Below are 15,518 nucleotides of genomic sequence, written 5' to 3'. Positions count from 1 at the left end.
TGGTGCTTCTGTAGTTGCATAGTAGCCATACAGGATGGTGCTCCTGTAGTTGCACTGGAGCCATATAGGGTGGTGCTCCTGTAGTTGCACAGGAGTCATATAGGGTGGTGCTCCTGTAGTTGCACAGTAGCCATATAGGGCGGTGTTCCTGTAATTGCACAGTAGCCATAAAGAGTAGTGCTCCTGTAGTTGCACAGTAGCCATATAGGGTGGTGCTCCTGTAGTTGCATAGTAGCCATATAGGGTGGTGCTCCTGTAGTTGCACTGGAGCCATATAGGGTGGTGCTCCTGTAGTTGCACTGGAGCCATATAGGGTGGTGCTCCTGTAGTTGCACTGGAGCCATATAGGGTGGTGCTCCTGTAGTTGCATAGTAGCCATATAGGGTGGTGCTCCTGTAGTTGCACTGGAGCCATATAGGGTGGTGCTCCTGTAGTTGCACAGATCTGGGATATCTAGGAAAACCTCCGACCTTAGGCTGTAATTAGTCATAGAATAAGTAGTCCCATGTAATAAAATAGCATTACCAGAGTGGTGACCTGCCATGCCTCGTGCACAGATGTGTACACTTTATGCTACATTTAATAAGGCATTTTGGAGAAAGAGACAACTTTAATAACTGTTTCAGGGTTGTTACTCTCTTTTCTAGCAGCCAGTGGATTACTAGGCTCCAGCCTTCCATTATGGAGGCATTCTCCTAAATCTATGAGATGCTCCTCGGTGGATTCCAATGGATCCAGTGCTGCTGGCAGTGAAGGGGTTACCGCTGTGTGCCTGCCCCGTGCGGGTCACATTTCAGCACCTTGGAGAGGCTCCGTGCGCGCTCCCGACAGCCGCCTTCTCCCGGGGAGCTCCTGCTGCCTGCTGGTCCGGACTGCTTGTGTATCGGGGGGCTGCCACAGCTGGAGAGGCACCAGCATCAGGTGTGGGGGGCTGCAGCATCCCCAGGGATTACCCTACTGCAAACCATGGAGGAATTCCTGCAGCGCACCAAATCCAGGCTGGTGAGTTCGCCCCACTATCTCGGATCAGGGGGCCAGGAAAGTGAGGACCCTCGGGTCCTGGCCCATGGGGTGTGCATCAGCCCCACCCAGCTCAGCCGTGTAGGGGGCATCACTGTGAGCCAGGGTGATGGAAAGCTGCAGAGACAGAGAAAGCTAAGCATGGGGCTCCTAGTGGGAGAACTTGTGGAGGAGTCCCCCAGAATGGTCGCCAACCACTGGCTGGGGTCCTCACCTTGGAGAGGTGTCTGAGGACTGGGGTGAGGTGGCCACAACTGGTGGGTTATGGCAGAAGTGGGAGCGCAGGCGCCCTGCTGGAGCCAACAAGTGCTGCTTAGATTAGATTATATTGTTATTACATATTGTAATCCGATTTCCTATATTTTTTATATTATGCTGTTATGTTATATTATATGCCCTTCTGTTCATTCCTTCACTTGTTTTGTTCCATCTGTAGACATCTTAATGAGAACAAATCTCTTCCCAATTTCCAGCCATGTGCCTTCTTTACCCATCTTTTCTCTCATCTTTGCTTTTCCCCAGCTTTTCCACCCCCTGCAGGCACATTGCTGTTTCTCAGTCCTTCAGTCTCATCTGCTGCTTCCTCCCTCTTGTCTCTCAGTACATTTCTGCTGTCAGCATTTCTGCCTGTCTCCCCCTCCCTCCACCCAGTTCTTCTTTCTCCCTCTTTAGACTTGGAGCCTACATGGCTGTTGGGAGAATGCAATCTGACAGTCCCTATGGGCGCAGAGTAGCACATCTTCTGCTCAGCCTTCTCTGTAAGACATAACCAGTACTCCCTATCGCATGGGCTCCAAGGGCCTAGAAATTCCTCACTACTTCACTGCCGTTCAGTTAGCTTCATGTTGCCTTGCAACCCTACTGTAATTTAAAGGGAATCTGTCTCCATATTTTTGCTATGTAATCTTAGAGCAGCATGATGTAGGGGCTGAGAGCCTGATTCCAGCAATGTGTCACTTACTGGGCTGCTTAGTAAAGTTTTGATAATTTCTTGTTGATAAAATAGCAACTTTATCGCTAGAGGACTAGTAAACCTGCTGCCATGTAGTCAAGTATATTCATTATTTCTGTTTAACCCCAACCCCACCACTGATTGGCAGCTTTCTGTGTACACTACATGGGCAGAAAGCTGTCAGTCAGTGGTGTTGACAGGTTTGTACAGAGCTCAACAATCCGCTAGATCTGCAGCGTTTAAAACAGTGATTTTATCAAACGGACAGCAAGCAGCCCAGTAAGTGACACATCACTGCAATCAGGGTCTCTATCCATACATTATGCTGCTTTCAGATGGGGTAGGAAAAATCTGGTGACAGATTCCCTTTAAGTGTGCTCCTTCATCACTGCTCCATTATATTCAAGTAAGACTGACTTCTGATATATTTAAAGGGGTTGTCTGATTTTATCTCGTTGATTGGTGGTGGTTGGACCAATCGGACCAATATTGGTAGACAGAACAGGAAACATGGAGTGGCAATATGCATTCCATGCATTTCCCTATGGGGTTGCCAATCTCTGGCACCCACATAGATGACTGGAGTGGTGGCTAGCTGTCCGATATACCACACCATTTTGTAATGGGGATTAAAGTTCCCTCTGTCAGGGATTAAATTTCCCCCAATTTTCTATCACTGTACTTTAGGTCCCAGTGGTTGGACACCCACCAATCAGCATGTTACAACTTATCCTGCGGATAACGTGTTTTCACTGGACAACCATTTTAGTGTTCTTCATCATTTATCTATATACCTAAAACACTTTTTTTGTGAACACAAATATTCATTTTTTTACTAATCAATCCAAAAGTCAAGCCCCTTTTTATGCCTCTTGTAAGTATACATAGGAGTCATATTTTTGTTTCCTTAAAGGGGTGGTTCGGTCTAAAATGACAAGTCTGCTGTCACTCTATGTGACTGCAGACTTATCAATTATCACACAGCACGCTGTGGGGATACTCCGGGGTCAGCGCTGAGAATGGCGGTCAAGTGACTGCAAGTATGCGATATGCGGCCACAATCCGACTAGACTGTTTCCGGCAATGGACACAGTCTAGTCTGATTGTGTCAGTGAGTATGCATTTCGCATGCTTGCAGTCTCATGACTGCCACTTCCAGCACTGACCCCGCAGTATCCTCACAGCGCATGATGCGTACTATGGGAGGATTCACCAGTCTGCAGGCACATAGAGTGACTTCAGACTTGTCAGTTTAGACCAGACAATCCTTTTGATGCCTGATGGTGCCAGTAAGATTTGTTTTATCCTTTATGTATATATTGGTTGGTAACTTGTTTTAGAAATAAAATGGAACAAGTTAGGGATACCATCATTTTTCTCCAGATCATGTTCATTAGTTTTTTTTTCTTTAATTTTCTCTTGAATCAAAAGCAATGTCTGATTTTCGTTGGTTGATATTCAGTAAATTTCGATGTTTTTTTCTCACTTTAACAGAACGCTACCAGCAATTTTGTCCATGTGTGCGCATATTTCTTCATATTCATGGCATTTTTCAGAATAATTTATGGCACCAGGGTCAGGATAAGGTATTTTGGTGACTTAGGCACACGAGGCTATAAGTGTTACCCTTGTAAGAAGAGGTCTGACAGTAAGGTAGCCTTATATTATCAGCTCACTCACCAGAGAGTTATGGCTTATTGAGACAAGCCAATAATTGGGGAACGAGCTGTTCAGACTATTGGCCCATCTAAACAGGTCACCAAATGCCCAATGAATGGAAAATACTTGTGCAGCCGGCGCCATGACTTTCATTCTTGGCACCATATTGTCCAGTATAAACAAGTGATGATGTACTTTCGATGTTTTCTATAGGGACAGAATGATTTTCTTAACGATCATTCTGTGCACATTAGTGTGGTTGGCATTAAACATCCACACATATATATTGCAAATCTGCAGTCCTTATATGGCCTGGATAGTGCCACGTTAAACCCACCATTAGGTAAAATCATTGCACCCTTCCGCCGGAAGACAAGTGGCCATATATAATATAACTTTAACACTCCCCCTTAACACTGGAAAAATGGTTTTACTGTCACTTGGGCCCAGCATTCCTAACCCCTCAAAGATCACGACCCCCCAAGGAATAAGTCTAACAGCTAGCTCTAGCATCCATCACCTTAAACAATATTACTCCCCACCCCCCCGTACCACACCACACACACCATCATTACACCCCGCATGCATCCTGAGTTGGAGAACAACTTGAAAATTAACAATAGTTTTCTGATGTACACCTCCTTCTCCCACTCTTAGAAAGCAAAAAACCCTACCGGTACAACCCTAGTTGACCCTGTTGCCTCTGCCGCAATGCATTTGTTCTGGTATGAGGCAATTTGCTAATTTCAGAGTGCATGAAGCACTCATAGGTCTTCTTCTTAGTTCCACTCATGTGTCACAGGACCAGCACTTCCGCTCATCTCTAGTATGTTCTACAGTGCTCACTGACAGTGCTCACTGATCTGCCTGGGGCCCTGAGATCATTGTGCTGCAATGCCATATGTACAGCGCAGGAAGATCCGTGACTAAATATCTGTGAGCACTGTGAATTTGTGCTGCACTCAGTGAAAAGGAGAGCACCACCTGACACTGTGTGCAAGTGAGATTGGGGGATAAGCGGTGACCATATCAGCACCTTAGGCTCAGTCTCAAATCACAAACTAAAACAGGTTTTGTTCAATAATATCCTTGTATTTTGCATGATCCACCTTCCCTTTGACGCTGACCATTTTCCCTGTCTCTGCTGCCAAAATACATCCCCATAGCATGATGCTGCCACCACCATATTTCACTGTAGGGATGGTGTTCTTGGGGTGATGAGCTGTGTCGGTTTGGCGCCAGACATTGTGTTTATCTTGGTGGCCAAAAAGTTGGTCTCATCTGACTACAGCACCTTCCTCCATTCATTTGACTAACCTCCCACATGCCTTTTGGCAAACTCAGAACGAGCCTTACAGCCTTATAATTTTTGTGTGTCAGTAAAGGCTTTTTTCTGCCCACTCTTCTATAAAGGCCAATTCTATGGAGTGTATACCCTTATGGACAGATACTCCAGTCTTGGCTTGGGAATTCTGCAGCTTCTTCAGGTTTATAGTTGGTCTCTGTGCTGCCTGTCTGGTTAATGCCCTCCTTTCCTTGGATGAGAGTTTTGGTGGGCGGCACTATTTTGGCAGGTTTGTTGTGGTACCATGTTCTTTGCATTTGATGATAATGGGCTCGATGGTGCTCCCATTGATCATCAGAGATTCGGATATGTTTTGTATAACTCAACCCTGACTTGTACTTCTCAACAACTTTGTCCCTGACTTGTTTGTTGCTTGGTCTTGATGGTATTGTTTGGTTAGTGTAGCCTCTTGCTTAATGGTGTTGCAGCTTCTGTGGCTTTTCAGAAAAGGTGTGTATATACTGACAGACTATGTGACACTGAGATTGCAGACAGGTGGACTTCCCTTCACTAATCATGTAACTTATGAAGGTTATTGCTTGCACCAGAATTTTCTATGAGCTTCAAAGCAAAAGGGGTGAATACATATGCAAATGCCAACTTTTAGTTATTTGCGCCAATAAATTTAATTTATGCCTATTTTTTTCTCACTTCACTTTCACCAACTTAGACTATTTAGTGCTGATGCATCACACACAAATCTGATTACAAAAATACTTAAACACAGGTTGTAATGTAACAAAATAGGTAAAAAGCTAAGGGGGTGAATTCTTTTGCCAGTCATTGTAAATATGGATGGTCACTATCACTTATGTACCACCTCTCCATGTGCCAAAACAGGACTCATTTCTACTTAGGAAGTGAAAGGAAACCAGATGTAGCTTGCAGTTAATACCTTGTGTTGGAAAGATTAGCGGATATGGATGATGAGCCCTGAATGATGCAAATATTTACCATAATAAAATAAAAAATAGGTACACCTTTAGCAATAAATTAATCTACAGGTGCACAAATACACTATGTGACCTTTGCACATACATACCATATTTTTCAGACTATAAGACTCACCGGACCATAAGGCACACCTAGGTTTTAGAGGAGGAAATTAGGAAAAAAATTGAAGCAAAAAATGTGGTCAATTCTGTACTTAAAATGCCCTATCCTGGTATAAATGGTTCTCTCATCCCCATCCTAATACATATGGCCCATGGCCCCTCATCCCTATTCTGGTATGCATGACTTCCTCATTCCTATCCTGGCATGCATGGCCCCTTCATCCCTATCCTGGTATGCATGGCCCCCTCATTCCTATCCTGGCATGCATTGCTCCTCATCCCTATCCTGCTATGCATGGCCCCCTCATCCCTATCCTGGTATGCAAGGCTCCTCATCCCCATCCTGGCATGCATGTCCCCCTCATCCCTATCCTGACATGCATTGCTCCTCATCCCTATCCTGCTATGCATGATCCCCTCATCCCTATCCTGGTATGCATGATCCCCTCATCCCTATCCTGGTATGCATGGCCCCCTCATCCCTATCCTGGTATGCATGGCCCCCTAATCCCTATCCTGGTATGCATTGCCCCTCATCCCTATCGTGGTATGCATGGCCCCCTCATTTCTATCCTAGTGTACATGGCCCCCTCATCCCTATCCTGGCATGCATGGCCCCCTCATCCCTATCCTGGCATGCATTGCTCCTCATCCCTATCCTGCTATGCATGGTCCCCTCATCCCTATCCTGGTATGCATGGCTCCTCATCCCAATCCTGGTGTGCATGCCCCCCTTATCCCAACCCTGGTATGCATGGACCCCTCATCCCTATCCTGGTATTCAGAGCCCCATCCTTAAAAACAAACCATTACACTTACCTTCCCGGCGCTCCCTCGCAGTGTCCTGCTCTGTTACAAGCAACTGCTTTATGCTTGTAAGCAGCGCATGGCAGGGACATCATGCGCTGCTTGCAAGCCGAATGGCGGCTGCCGGAATACTCGGTGCTCTGCACACCAGGACTATGAGTATTCATTGCTCTTCATTAGTGCACACAGTGTCTGCCGCTGGCTTCCTGTACCTGCCAGCAGCTGCAGGAAGGCTCTGGCTTACACTTTATTCTTTGGGTCAGTGCGATTAAAGCAATACCACATTTATATCTTTATTTTTATATTTTTCTGCTTTTGCACAAGAAAACATAGTTTTTTTATTTCATTTTTTTTTACTATGTTTACTGAAGGAATTAACTAGCGTAAAAGTTTTATAGGGTGGGTCATTCCGGATGCCACAATACCATATATATGTTCTTTTTTTGTTTTTACAAAGTAATACCTATTTATTACTATAGTATTTTTTTCATTTTTTAATTTATTTTGTGATATTTAAAAAAATATATTTTTACATTTTTTTTTTAGTTATTTTACTTAGTTCCTCAATGGGACTTTAACTTCTAAGGCTGGAGTCACACACAACCATTAAAAAATCATTCCGATTTTAACGGTCCGAAATCGCACAAAGGTTTCTTGACCAGTGATCCATTTTTGATGCGATTTTTCTTCATAGATCAGATTTTAATCGCATGTAAGCATCCGTTTGACATCCGTCTGGCGATTTATTTTCTGACCATTCCAAAATTGACAAATAATGGTTTTTAGGCCTGAAACTCATTTAAAAAATCATCCCGCCCTATATTTATGGGCTCTCCAACAGGTGTGAGCCTGCTACCTTTGCCATACAGTCAGTGCTTGGATTTGGTTAGCTCTGCTTTGTGCTAAACATGACAGACAGACTCACTTTTAACACCACTGAGCGTGTTCTTTTCTATTGGGTTATATCCCGACGTTTTGGGGAGCAATACCCTGTGATTGTGGATCCGAGGAGGCGTAGACGAATGTGGGTCCATCCACTTTTGCTCCGAAGGATATCTAAAGGCCATTTCCACCGTCTCTATACATCTCTGCGTAGCCATCCGGAGAAGTTCTATCAATATTGTCGGATGAGCCTTGCTACCTTTGATATTTTGCTTGAGATTGTGCGCAATGGGATCACGTTTCAGGACACGAGGATGCGCAAAGCTATTTCTGCAGAGGAGCGTCTACTCCTCACCTTACGGTATGTCTCAAAACAATATGTTGATGATGTGTGAAGCAGCATATTTATTTAACAGACCTTGAACCTTATTTCTTATTGCCCTATTTTCTTAAATTATTTCCACCACATTTCCCCAAAACATTTATATGCTTGTGGCTTACGGAACCAAGCCATGGCATGTAATTTAATGTTCATCATGCCTACTTTAGAATTCCTCGACTTTAAATGTGTTTGAAACTGTATCTGTTGTTTGTTGGGCTGTGTACTCATGATTTTTTTTTTTTAATTTTAGCTTCCTTTCAACTGGCCTTTCATATGCTGGTCTGCATTTAGAATTTTTAATTGGGAAATCCACAATCTCTGGCATTGTACGGTCTACATGCTCTGAAATCAGGACCAGTCTCCATCATGTAATAATGCCGGAGCCCAAAATGCCTGACTGGTTGCGTATCTCCCGTGGATTTGAGGACACGTGTCAGTTTCCACAATGTATTGGAGCTCTAGATGGGAAGCATGAAGCCGCCGAACTCAGGGTCCCAATTCTATAATTATAAACAATATTTTTCTGTAGTATTGTTGGCTTTGGTTGACACTCACTACAGGTTTATAATTGTAGATATTGGGGCCTATGGAAGAACTGGAGACTCCAGAGTCTTCAATTCTTCCATTATGGGTCGGCGGCTGCATAATAATGAGCTTGTCCTACCACCACCACGTCAGCTTCCCAACTCAAATCTGGAACCGGTGCCTTATGTTCTTGTAGCAGATGAGGCGTTTCAATTGAGCAGACATGTCATGAGGCCATATCCACGACGAACCCTTGACCACCGGCATAGAATATTTAACTTTCGCCTATCATGTGCTCGGCGACTGGTGGAATGTGCCTTTGGTATTCTTACAGCCAAATGGAGGGTCCTACAGTCCGCAATTCAGCTGAGTGAAGCTAATGTCAATGAAGTTATTAAAGCCTGTGTTGTCTTACATAACTTCACAAGAATTCATGACTGCCCCTCACATGATGATGCTGAAGTGGAGTCTGCTAATGTGTCTAGGCCTAGGACACATGTAAACCCACCCCGTCATCCAATTTCCGGACTCAAAGTACGTGATGTCTTTACAACTTATTTTCTAACACCTCAGGGTGCTACTCCCTGGCAAGATGATGCCTTATCTATGTAGTGCTTTGGTTGCGTTGTGTTCTCATAAAGATTGTTTGCGTGGCCTTTTTTTGTGTTTTTTTTTTTAACAGTACTTTTTACTATATCTATCTAACACAATACAGAACATGTACGAACATGAACAGATACACATTGTGAATGTTAACAAGTTTATTACTTGTTTTTTTTTTTGGTATTGCCGTACCAAATAACCATAGTAATGGCATATGGCCTAATGTTATCAGCACATTAGTATTTAACAGTGCAAACCAAAAATGAAACATCATGTACAAAACACAAAACATTACATCAAGGGAAAAACAAAAACCTACAAGTCATGGTAGGTTGGGGGTGGTGAAGGTGGGGGGCCTGTTTGGACATTTGGCCTTGGCCTTGGCTGCTGGGCCACATCTCTGTCCCCCTGTGCGCTGGCAGCTGGCTGTGCCATCTGTTGCATCCTGCCAGGATCAATTTGTGGGTTTGGGTAGGGGTAATTTTGATATTGGTGTGGGCAGTCCTGGTAGGGCTGCCCTAATTGCCCATATCCCCCAATATGTCCATGTCTAACATACCCATGTCGTGGCCACCCACCAACATTGGGTACGTTAAAGTGGCCATATTGGGCATGTGCGCCCTGGCCCATATATTGGACCTGTGGAGCCACATTGGGGATGTGTGCAGGCTGAGGCAGAAGTGTTGGCACCCGAGGAGGAACAGGTTCCAAGGATGGTTGACTTGTCACATCAAGTCCAACCAGCCTATCAATTTGATTCTCATCTGACAGCTGCCACCTTTCAAGAAACTGAAACACACTGCGGGGATTATTGGGTGGTGTGCTGGCATCCAAAATGATTTGGAGAGCTCCTCTCGTACGCAGCCTGTACCCACGGGGAATTGCCCTCAAATACTGTGCCAGACTGCGCCCATAAGCCACCTCCCCATCATCATGAGCAGCTGTGGACAAGTAGTTCAATACACCTCGGTCCACCTGCATTCTTGTTCCCAAAGGTGCTCCTTCTCTCCTGCGCCTGCCTCGTCGTGGTAGGGCCGAAGGCTGAGGAGAGGGATCCAGTGGCATGGTGGGGCTGCTACTGTTGCCCCGGTCATCATGCTGTGCTGCCTGGCTAACAGATTCTGGAGGTGGTGATCTTGGTGGTGGTGGTGTGGCTCTGGGAAGTCCTGCAGATGGGCCGGACCCTGCAGCAACATCCGACTCAGGATCAGTCACCACCTCAGAGTCGGAACCCATCTCCCTCGCTGTGAGGTTTGACTCAGTGCTACAATGGAAAAAATAACATAAATTAAATTTTGCATAGAGAATATCCAAAGTACTACATTAAACCATACACTTACGGTCTCAGATCCATCACAGGAGCAAGGAAATGTAGGCGGTCGAAGTACAGGTATTTTCTCTTTGTGGTTCCGGCCGCTCCACTACGGGACCTCAGCTGTCTCTCCCTCCTATATGTGTCCCTGCAGCTGCGCCAACGCCTTGTCACATCAGTACTACAATGTGAACAAAAACACAGGATTTTGTTACACCACACATATGGCTATGTTATCAACGGTTTACATATGCTTAGGCACACATTTTACAAATGATAAGATTTATATTCCTGTTGGCTCCACACCAGTCCAAAAAATAAGGAAAAGGTTGAGGCCTACTACAAAGGATCTTCTAACCAACAGAATTGCTAACAAAATTTTGAAAAACAAGTGGTAATAATGCGAACATCTATGATGTTTTGAGTCAAAAAACAAAAGTTATATAGTGGCTAAGATACGGGCAAAAAAACAAGGAGAGCACTGCATTTGGTGGCATAACAATTAGCTAAATATTTCAAATTTTTGTAAGCCAAATTCGTCATAGTGCCACCAGTCAGGGAGTTGTAATTTAGATGTTGTAAATATGCACTCAATAAAAATGGCGGAGTAATTATGTCCAGATATGTGAGCAAAGATGACACATACTGGGACTTACATTGAGCAGATTAGATTTGGGGATTTGATTATGTGTACACATTATTTCACTTACTAATTTGCTCCCGCTCCTCCCAAGGTCTTGCCGCATATCCAGTGAACATCTGGGCACAGATTCTTCTCCACGCTGCCTCCCTGCGTGTGCAGTCAGCATAGTGGGGATCTCTCTGGTCCCATAGTTCTGGCCTCTCCTGGACCAGAACTATCAGCATTTCCACATTGACTGGCGTGGACATGATGGAGGACTCCGTGGAGGCGTTCTTCCTGTTTTTTTTTTTTTGTGCTGCAAGAAAAATTTGCATCACAAAGCTTCCTGGCCATGCCTCCTGCTATTTCCTGTTGACCAGGAGAAGTCTTGTGATTTAATCGCAAGTCACATGTGTGGTGCGTTTTCAATGCGATTTTTAATCGCATCCATAGACTTGCATTGTCGAATCCGATCCGAAAATCGGTGACAATTGCAGCATGCTGCGATTGTCTCGGTCCGAGGAACGGATGCGATAAAAAAACGCATGATGGGAGCAGCAACATAGAATAACATTGGGACGAATGCAATGCGATTTTTAATCGCATTGCATTCGTCCGATTTTATCGCTAGTGTGACTCCGGCCTAATACTCTGATCGGTAGTATAATATACTTGTCAGTTCTGCAGTGCTCCTAGCATGGTCTAAACAGGCTCCTGTAGCTGACAGACTCAGAGGTCGTCGTGATGACCCGGGTTCCATGACAACAATCAGGCCCTCACGATGACATCTCACGATGACATGTTCACTCTTCTAGCCTCCTAAAAGTTGTGATTGTCATCATTTGAGGCATTTAGATTGTTAAACAACTGGGGGTAGTATGGGCACCGCTTTTGGCCGTGACTGCCAGGGTTTGACTATTACGTAAGCCGAGCTCCCAGCAGCGATCACTCAGGCGCCGCATCTGTGCCCGAACGATTCACATGACATACATATATATCAAAGCTCGGGAACCCCTATCCAACCATGACATATAGGTACGTCAAAGGTCGTGAAGGGGTTAGATATTGCTAAAAGCTAGGTGAAATTTACAAAAATAGAAAACAGTAAAATGTGTTTATCTAGGGGATGTCACGGGACAATTTAGTATCATAAAATTTGACCAGCTCAAAAACTCCAAATTCAAACCCCAATTAGAGATATGGTGCTCAGGGCATGAACAAAGAGAAGACAGAGATATGCGACCACATACATACACTATGCATCAGACTTATGTTTTAACATTTAGCGTAATAGTGGATTTCATGTATTTATTAATTGCAGTGTGGTGATGCACTGTGTACCGTATTTTGAAGACTATAAGATGCACTTTTTTCCTCCAAAAATGTGGAGGAAAATGGGAGGTGCGTCTTGTAGTCCGGATGAACTGGCTCTGTCTGTGGTGTGGATGTGGAAGAGCGGCATTGGCGGAGCAGCGGGTCACAGGAGCCGGTGACTGCGGCTAACTCCTGTGCCTGCTGCTAAAGAGAAATGAATATTCACTGCATTCCACGCCCATGGGCGTGGAGGGCAATGAAAATTCATTTCTCTATAGCATCCTGGTATGATTGGCCCCCACCCCCATCATGGTATGAATGGCCCTCACCCCCATCCCCATTCTGTTATGCATGGCCCCCACCTCCATCTCCATCCTGGTATGCATGGCCCCATCAGAAAACATTAGAAAAACCAAACCATTACACTTACCTTCCCGGCGCTCCCTCGCAGTGTCCTGCTCCGCTACAAGCAGCTGCTTTATGCTTGTAAGCAGCGCATGGCAGGGACATCATGCGCTGCTTGCAAACCGAAGGGCAGCTGCCGGAATACTCAGTGCTCTGCATGCCGAGACTGTGTGTATGCAGAGCAGAGAGTATTCATTGCTCTTCATTAGCATGCACAGTGTCTGCCGCCGGCTTCCAAAGAATAAAGCTGCCTTATCACTTGTACATATGGTGAATTGCATTAAAAAAAAACAACAAAAATTCTTGAATTGCTGGCTTTTGTTCACGTTGCCTCCTAAAATAATAGAATAGAGAGCAATCAAAAATGTTGTGTCCATAAATTAATAAAATAAAAAATAGATGAAATATATAAATAAATAAAAAGTCAACTCATCCCACAAAAAAGAAGCCCTAACATGACTGTCGGCGGAAATCTAAAAAAATTATAGCTCTCAAAATATGGTGATGCAAAAACTGTTTTTTGCACCCCTAAAATGCATTTTTTTTTTAGTGTGTGACTGTGACAGCAACCAAACAGAAAAAACAATATAAATCTGGTAGCAATGTAATCACACAGACCCAAATAATAAAGTCATCTAATCAGTTATACCCAAGAAGAATGGCAGAAAAAATAAGTAGAATCAGTTCTTGACCTACTGTTGATTTGTATATTCTGCCTCCTAAACATCGCAGTACAGCATGGTGCAAATTTATCCTGCGTTACGGGGTTCCCTGTAAATCTCTGAAATACATGACTCAGATTGAACCTGCGGTGTAAGATTCCCTACAATGAGGCAGATGGAGACATTGTGGACTTTGTCTAGCCTGTGATCCAACAGTGTGTCTTTTTTAGCATGCATAAAATCCAAAATGATCCAAAACGTTATATAAAATGTTCCTAATAAAGCTTCAACTCAATCCACAGAAAAAGCAAATCCCCTCTCAGGTCCGTCATTTGTCAGTAGTAATATAGGGGTCTTCCACATTACTGTTAGACTCTGGAAAAGCGCTATGGCTCCTTGCCCCCCCCCCCCCCAAAGAAATTCAGCAAGTTCTGCACTCCCAAATGCCCTTCTCCCTTTTGAGCCCCACAGTGTGCCTGAGGCCGGCGTCACACTTGCCGTATGAAAAATCGGTCCAATTTTCTCGGCAGAGAATCGTAGGAGTGTTCTCTGTCTGGTCAACAGTATGTAATCTGTTTGCAATGCGAGGATGCGATTTCCTCGCATCTATATATCCGTATGCAATCCGTACGCAATGCGATTTTAACATGAGCTTTTACATACAGCATTTCTCTGTCCTTTACACGTTGTTTTAAAACGAAATATTCTTCAAAACACACACACACCAGTAATCAGAGGCAGCACACCGTTCTTGGAGTGAAAAAAACAGGAGCAATTTTTTTCAGCTCATCATGGCGACGTTTCAGTCCAGTCTAATCCTTTTTCAAGCAGTGAATTGATGCATGTGCCAGATATAGAGTATATAGGGTGTATATAATCACAATATTTGACAATAATTAATGTAATAAAGGTATGTCCTCTCATAAAAACGACATACAAATTGTGCAAAAATATAGTACATACAAATAAACTTTTCATAAAGTTCTGTGCAATAGTGCATATAAAAGGGAAATCATACAGTATTAAATAAAGTATAGTCTCAATTGTAAATAAACATACAGGTGCAATATATTATTAATCAATACCATGGCTTACCCCATTCCATACAGTCATGCACACGTCAGCCGGCGTCCTGCAATACCCAACACGATGTGCAGGAGACACTCAGAGACTCATGACGCAATCTTAGATATGGGCGCAAAGCCCAAATTGACTGTGCATGTAATATGGACAGGATTATATAGAGTGCTACAAATACTGTGATAAAGAGGCACAAAGAGGTTTTCATTAAAACTGCATCATACTGAAAGAATGCAACAGGGTCACCACTTATCTATTTATATAATTGCCTTGTATAATGTTTTCATTTCCTGTTCTGTCCAGATGTCACCATATCCCAGAATTCCAAGCAGAGGAAGTTTACTGACTGCCATATTGGGACACCTAAGTGATGGGTGTCTCAATATGGAAACTGCTGCTAGTACCAACCTATTGCGCGGTACCACCAGCAGAACACCGCCGCACCACACACACACACTCTATACGCCGTACACACCACACACACTCTCACACTCATACGCTCTCACAGTCACTCTCACACTCATACTCTCTCACAATCATGCAGCCTCTTGCGCGGTACCACCAGCGGAACACTGTCGCACTGCGTCTGTGTGAATTCCATGCAGGTGCAGTGAATCATTCAGCTGATCCCGGTGGCAGATTCATGATGTGTCTACAGGCAGAGGAAGCCGGTCACATTAAAAGGGTTTTCCCACGAACTAAAGTTCATTTTAAAAATTAACTGTGTCTGACCATGTACGGAGCATACCACATCTCCTGGGCAGGGGAGGAAGCAAAAGACAATACTGACATTACAGCAGGGGATCACAGTGGATTCATATTGTGAGGTAAAATATTTCACTGACTGTTTTTAAACAATATTTTACCTCACAAAATGTATCCTCTGCGATCTC

The 15,518-nt window shown here is 44.1% G+C and overlaps 1 protein-coding gene across 1 annotated transcript in view; it reads left to right on the top strand.

The window, feature by feature from the left end:
- Positions 1-815: 815 nt before the first annotated feature.
- Positions 816-15,518, top strand: part of LOC141048335 (protein prune homolog 2-like) — a 199,795-nt gene continuing 185,092 nt past the window's right edge. The window contains exon 1 of the mRNA XM_073543817.1: positions 816-1,002. Within this exon, the coding sequence (XP_073399918.1) occupies positions 967-1,002 (36 nt within the window). The 5' untranslated portion in view covers positions 816-966. The remainder of the gene's footprint in view (positions 1,003-15,518) is intronic.

Source organism: Dendrobates tinctorius, unplaced genomic scaffold (genome assembly GCF_039654945.1).
Source record: "Dendrobates tinctorius isolate UK_male_01 unplaced genomic scaffold, ASM3965494v1 ptg000134l, whole genome shotgun sequence".
Classification (NCBI taxonomy): Eukaryota; Metazoa; Chordata; class Amphibia; order Anura; family Dendrobatidae; genus Dendrobates; species Dendrobates tinctorius.
This window is presented reverse-complemented; position numbering and strand designations above follow the sequence as displayed.